General features: G+C 37.1%; 1 protein-coding gene across 1 annotated transcript in view; it reads right to left on the bottom strand.

Annotated features, from left to right (window-relative positions):
* The window catches only part of LOC115215729 (UDP-glucose:glycoprotein glucosyltransferase 1-like), a 204,643-nt gene that overhangs the window by 126,939 nt on the left and 70,204 nt on the right, over positions 1-7,500 (bottom strand). The window contains 2 exon segments of the mRNA XM_029785021.2: positions 4,180-4,289; positions 4,905-4,989. Of these exon segments, the coding sequence (XP_029640881.2) occupies positions 4,180-4,289; positions 4,905-4,989 (195 nt within the window).

Below are 7,500 nucleotides of genomic sequence, written 5' to 3'. Positions count from 1 at the left end.
AAGTAAAAGAGTAACAGAAAAGAATAAACAGTATGTCATGAAAAACTCAGTAACTAACAGTCGTCAGCACTGTATAGAAACAATTGTTGAGTATTATTTACATTTGACGGATATTTGTCCTCATCTTGTTTGTTGTTAACACGTTTCAGCTGATATACCCTCCAGCCTTCATTAGGTGTCTTGGGGAAAAATTCGAACCTGGGTTCTCATTCCTCAATGTTGTTGTTGTTGTTGTTGTTGTTAGCAGCAGCAGCAGCAGCATTATTCAGGTCACTGCCTGGAATCGAACTAGAAATCTTGCGGCTAGTAGCCCGCTCTCTTAACCACTATACCATATGCCCGTCAAAAGTAAATAATGTACGTAAGTCTGCTCAGTAAGGGTTGACATGAAGCTAAACAACAACAATAACAGCTCCTATATCATGCCGACAAGGGAGCAACCAAATCCCTCACACATCACACACCTGACTGTTTTGAAATAGGAAGGAGAGACTGGATATCTTTTATCTTTTACTTGTTTCAGTCAACAGGCTGTGGCCATGCTGGGACACCGCCTCAAACTTTTAGATGAATGACTCGAGCCCACCCCACCACCACCAATACTTCTTTTTGACCCCGGGTACTTATTTGTCAAACTGCTAAGTTACAGGGTTACAAACACAGACAGAAAGGCACAGGCACACACACACACACACGATGAGCTTCTTTCAGTTTCCATCAACCAAATCCACTCATGAGGCTTTGGTTAGCCTGAGGCTATAGTAGAAGACACGAGGCAAAGATGCCACATAGTGGGACTGAACCCAGAACCATGTAGTTGGGAAGCAAGCATCTTACCACACAGTCATCCCTGCACCTAATGTAGTCCTGAATAAAACTGAAAACCCCAACAAAAATATTAAAACAGAAAAAAAAAAAAACCAACACTATAGCCATGGCTGGAATGTCTCATTATTATAAATCTGCTTGAATCAAAGCCAACTTGAGGCTAAACAAAACTGCCAACTTAGACAACATAGAATTACCGTTTTGAAATAACTAACTTAATTAGTACTTCTTGTACCATTATTAATTCATAATTCTTTATAATATAGCTATTGTCCTGCAGAAAGACGACAGAATTATGTGGCCTCCCAAAGATCTCGGCTGATAAAACGAAGACTTCAACTAACAGATTATAGTTATCTTTATTCTTGGAATTAAGGTGGTGGAATGGTCTTATCAGAGACTTGTCTTACATTATTTTATCATACAAAAGTGACAGAGAGGTGAACATTACTAAATGCTGCCAGGCATTTAGTAACATCTCTCCTTCTCTCTCTCTCCTCTCTCTCTCTCTTTCTCTCTCACGAGCGCGCAGTTGCTCTTTACATTCTGAGTTCAAATCCAGTCCAAGTCAGGTTTGCTCTTTATCTTTCTAGGGTTGATGAAATAAAGTACCAATTGATTAAATCAGCCATTCCCAAAATCTCATAATCATGGCCTTGTGTATATTTATGCTAAAATTCACGATTTTTAACACTCACAGCAGTGAGCCAGCAGAGTTGTTCGCCCACATTTCTCCCAACTCTTATGTTCTGAGTTCAAATTCTGCCAAGGTCGACTTTTCTTTTAATCCTTTCAAAGTCGATAAAATAAGTACCAGCTGTGCACAGGGATCAATATAAATGACTTATTATTCCCTAAAATTGCTGGCTTTGTGCTAAAATTTAAAAGTAATGTCTTAATGTACAAAATAAAGCATTGGGAGGGAGCAGAGTAGCATCGAGTAATATCTCTCTCTCTTTCTTTCTACATTCTGAGTTCAAATTATGCCAAGGTTGACTTAGCCTTGTATCCTAACAAGGTCAATAAAATAAGTATCAGTTGTGCCCTAGGGTCCATATAAATGCCTTACTCTCACCCCTAAAATTGCTAGCCTTGGGCCAAAATCTGAAGCCATAATCTTAGCACACAAAGTGTGGAGGCAGGGATGGCATAACCGGTGGAGCACCAGTCTTAACGGCTCATTATAATTTGAGTGTTTAATTTCTGAGTTCAGATGTTAACATGGTTGACTTCACAGGCTTCATAGAATCTGGTAGATGTGATGTAAAGGTATAAGTTCAGTGAAGTGCGTCACAAGAATCAGAAAAGGGATGGACCAACTGTTTTGTGGCATTTAATTACGTTACTTCACATTTGTCATCGTCATCAGGAATAAGGATAGAAACAACAGGAAGAACAACAGAAATAATGACAATAAGAATAACATCAGGAACAACAAAAACAACAACAAGAATAAAAGCCAAAACAGAAATAGTAAGAATAACAACATGAATAACGTCAAGAATAACAAAAGGAATAACAGCAACAAGAATAATGCCAACAAAAACAATAATGGTTATAAGATCTAGAATAACAATAACTGGAATAATATCGGGAATGACAGCAACAGGAATAACATCAACACAAATAATAACAAGTATAACATCAAGAATAACATTAGGAATAACAACAGTAACAGGAATAATATCAGGAATGACAGCAAAAAGAATAACAATAGCAAGAGCAAAACAAAATATTTTATTTGTGTTTTTCTTTGGCTTTGGCCATCTATAATATCATTTGTCTTTTACTTGTTTCACTTATTGGACTGTGGCCATGCTGGGGCACCATCTTGAAATAGTTTTACTCAAACAAATCAAGCCCTGCCCTTATTATTTTTTTAAAAACCTGGTGCTTATTCTGTTACTAACTTCCATCAAACAGCTAAATGACAAGGATGTAAACAAACCAGCATTGGTTGTCAAGCAGTGGTGGAGGGACACAACCACAAATACACACATACACATGAATATATGTAATATGCTTTCTACTACAGGCACAACGCCTGAAATGTTGGGGAGGGGGTTAATCGATTACATTGACTCCCGTACTCGACTGGCACTTACTTTCCTCAACCCTAAAAGAATGAAAGGTAAAGATGACCTAAGCAGAATTTGAACCTAAAATGTACTGAGTCAGAAGCAATGGCGTTCAGCATTTTGATTCAGTCAGTGCACCACCAAATATGAATATATATAACACATGCAGATATACATATATATATATTCGCCATGATAGATCGCTAGCCACTACACATTCTTTATTTTCTCTCCTTGTTTCTTTCTGTGGTCCTTTCTTTGGAAGAGCATAGGCTCGAAACACTAAAGACTTTTTCACTTCCCGAGCGTTAAACTAATACATCTGTTTGTTGTCTACACCACCTGTCTTCATCTTTTGTGAATTCTCCCTATATATATATATATATATATATTATATATATATATATATATATATATATATATACACACACACACATACATACATATATATATATACTCATATCATGGGCTTCAACACAGTTTCTGTCAACCAAGTTTCTACCCTTTTCAGTATACATGCCTGAAATACAAACTGGATGACTGTACATGACCTTCTCAATAATTTCTTGATCTTTATCTTAGATTCAAACCTGTGCCAGCCATCATTAAGCGTTTATATGATGATGATGATGATTATAAGCCACTAGGCTCAAATTCTTTTGTTCATCTTATGCAGGAAATGAAACAAAGAAGCATTTAAGAAACATATAAAAATAATATTTGTCCCAACTTAAAATGGGATGTTGTGCTAGAACACAGAATACGGTGATAGTTACCAAGAGAGAACCTCTCGTATGGCTTTGTGGTGCATATAAGCACTCTTGTTAATATTGCTAGCGAAGAGATAATCAACCAGCATTGCTGCTGCTGTTGTTGTTGTTGTTAAGCAACAAGACGGGTAAGGGTGATTAGGTGATGGTCTAGGACTTAGGGGTGGGCGACCCCAGACCTTGAAAAAGAAAAATTTCGGTCGTCTTGTTGTAGTCGAGGGCTCTTCGTTGACGCCCAACACCACTGGGAGGTGGCGTTCGAAGTCGCTGGAAATGGAGATCTCCAGGTCCAAATTCTTGGACGGCTGCTGCTGCTGTCGGCTAATACAGCACCCACTTTGAAATCAATAACAGTTTGGTTCAGATCCATACAACTTCAAGGTGCCACTCAGTAGGACTGAACCCTGACACCACATGACTATGAAGCAAGCTTCATCATCACAAAGCTATGTTAGTGCCATTGCTTGTTTGTTTGAAACTTTATGGAAAAAGCTGTAACTCACCCCCAGATGATCCTCTGTTTCTCTTTCTGTTGGTTTAGCCACCGTGGCCATTTGTACTGTACTAGTTCATACTCAAACTGGTATTCCTTGGCCATGTGAGGAATGAAATCCTGCAAAGAAAAAAAAAAGGTAGAAACTTTTATTCATTGATTTAGTCATTTATTTGTTTGCATTTGCTTGACTTGTTAGAAATAGCAGCCAACCAAATCTTTCTCAAACCACACCATACCATATCAGAAAAGAAAGACACACAGGATAATACAAGAGGGTGCCGAAAAGTTCCCATCTTTGGGTAAAAGAAAATATGGGAGAATCAGTTAATTACAAATATAGTTAGCTTATTCCCCTTCACAGATTCATAAACTTATTGCTGTGGGCCTTCAGTTTTCCTAAGCCCTGTAAAAGAACTTGGAAGGTTGAACCTCCAACCAGGCCTTTCGCAATACCCTGAAGACCAGGAACTTTTCAGCATCCCCTCATATAGACATATATAAAAAAAACATGTTTCACATCTAAAGACCAAATTAACAGTCTGAAAAATTGAAATCTTTCTTGAAACAACTTGTGTTAAAACATTACAAATTCCATTTGTCTACAAGTTTGTGTTCAACAGAAACACAAGCTGTGGTCTTACATGAAAAAATACAAAGAAAAGAACAAAAGAGCGCAGGGTTTGTTCATAAATTATACATGTAGGGTAAAGTATTACACAAGTTTAAACTTACTTTAAAAGTTGGTGAAAGATAGTTTTTCAAAAACCAAAATTTCACTTTAGATTTGGTATTTTTAAGAACACTTAGCATCATGATTCTGAAAAGAATTAAAAAGGAAAAAGTGATTTTTATGGAAAATAAATAAATAAATAAATAAATAAATAAATAATAATCCTGTCTGCTAAAGAAACAATTATTAATTGAAAGAAACACAAAACATCTCAAAATAAATACAGTAATGAAAGGGTTAAAGACTTTTATATCTTTTTATTTGTTTGTTTTTAAATTTCTGCCATTGTCTTGGTTTATTGAGTTACTTGATCTGAGACTAAGTATTACAACTGCAATATTTTTACCATGGTAACGATCACGCTCGAATGGGGGCATGTAAAAGGCACCATTCAAGCATGATCATTACCAGCATCACCTTACTGGCACCTGTGCCGGTGGCATGTGTAAAAAATTCGAGCGAGGTCGTTGCCAGTACTGCCTGACAGGCACGTAAAAGCAACCACTACACTCTCGGAGTGGTTGGCGTTAGGAAGGGCATCCAGCTGTAGAAACTCTGCCAGATCAAGATTGAAGCCTGGTGCAGCCATCTGGTTCACCAGCCCTCAGTCAAAATTGTCCAACCCATGCTAGCATGGAAAGCGGATGTTAAACGATGTTGATGATGATGATGATGGAAAGTCATGAAAGCCATTCCTGCCACCCACAACACACAGCAGCAGCATGATCATGGTGATATTCATCATTTTTATGTTCACCATTTTCCATGTTGACTTAAGTTGGAGAAGAACCCCTTGAAGGCAGTATTATATGGCTATATGCCCTTTCTACAGCCAATCCTTTAGCATTCAAACTGGCCATAACCAACAAAAATATTTTGTTTTATGTTGAAACTGTACAGATCTGGCCTCTCACACCTACCCGGCAACATCGTTCTAAAACTAAACAATGACAATGAATTCAAAACATTGTGAATAAACAGGCATTACAATTGACAGATTAATCAGAAAGTTGAGAAGTTGAACCAATTTCTGCTTGAGTTGAACCCAAAGTTTCAATTCTAGTTTTTAAATTGTTTCTCACATTAGTATCCCACCAGCAGATTTTGAAGTACAGAAGTATTCACTTTATCAGTTTCAATTTCAAATTTAAAACAGTAAAAACAAAGAAAAAAAAAATGAAAAGCATGAAAAAATTCTCAAAATTAAAATTGCAACCTATGTGCAATGGTTAAAGCATGGCAAGCCTAATTAACGGTGGTATTCATCCTCAGGATGTATCTGCTTTAAGTTTGAGACACAGATTGCTATTTTAAACTAATACTTCTTTTATCATACATAAATGTTCTTCCTGTTTGGTACAAATGCAGTTGTTATTTAGTATAATCACTTATTAAAGTGCATTGCATAATACTGGATGAATCAATTTGCCTACCTACTTAAGGGGTTAAAGGCAAGGGTGTGGGTGGGGGAGGTACCAGTAAAGGACATACAACAACAGAAAAGAAAGAAAAAGATCTGCAAATAGGAAGATGACCAAGAATGCAAGACATCTACGGCTGAGGCTGATATTCAAATTAGAATACAAGATAGCCAATTCTTACCAGAATGAACTAGTCAAATTAATTACTATGCTACTTAGCAAATTAATCAATCTTCTACTAGATATAATCTAAATACAACAACAACAACAGCGATCACGTTAACGATGATAACGAATAGGAAGATGGTGAATAATTAAGATTATTAATTTAATAGATTTTTAGATGAGTTTCTCATTTGGACGTATTCTTAAACATAGATGACACCCTTGCATCCAATTAAAGACTGGCAGAATAATTATGGTAATGAGAATACATATTAATTATGACGATGAATTAAGTTTCCCCTTCATTAATGTATTTATCCATTAAAATTGAAATGTCTTTTAATCTTTAATTAATGCCTTAACTATACAGTAAGTAAGTGTAGAGTCACTAGAATCGACAAGACATTGGTGAAGAACTCCATGTTGGTATAAAGCGAGACAGTAAATACAAACAAAAAAAGTTATTAAAGAAATGCAAGGTTTTGAAATACTTAGCATTTCAAGCCAATATTATTCATCATCATCATCATCATTTAACATCCACTTTCCATACTGGCATAGGTTGGACGGTTTGACTGAGGACTGGCAAACCAGGAGGCTGCACCAGGCTCCAATTGATCTGGCAAAGTTTCTACAGCTGGTTGCCCTTCCTAATCCCAAGCACTCTGGGAGTGTAGTGGGTACTTTTTATGTGCCGCCAGCATGGGGACATGACATGTGGCACAGTCATCGACCACACTCGAATGGTGCATTTTACATGCCACCAGCACTGGCATCGGCCACACTCAAATGGTGCTATTATTATTATTTGTTTCCATATTGCCCACAAGGGGCTAAACATAGAGGGGACAAACAAGGATAGACAAAGAGATTAAGGCGATTACATCGACCCCAGTGCGTAACTGGTACTTAATTTATCGACCCCGAAAGGGTGAAATGCAAAGTCAACCTTGGCAGAATTTGAACTCAGAGCGAAGCGGCAGACAAAATACCTATTTCTTTACTACCCACA

Source organism: Octopus sinensis, linkage group LG9 (genome assembly GCF_006345805.1).
Source record: "Octopus sinensis linkage group LG9, ASM634580v1, whole genome shotgun sequence".
Lineage (NCBI taxonomy): Eukaryota > Metazoa > Mollusca > Cephalopoda > Octopoda > Octopodidae > Octopus > Octopus sinensis.
The sequence above is the reverse complement of the archived record's forward strand: the minus strand, read 5'-3'. Positions and strand labels throughout refer to the sequence as shown.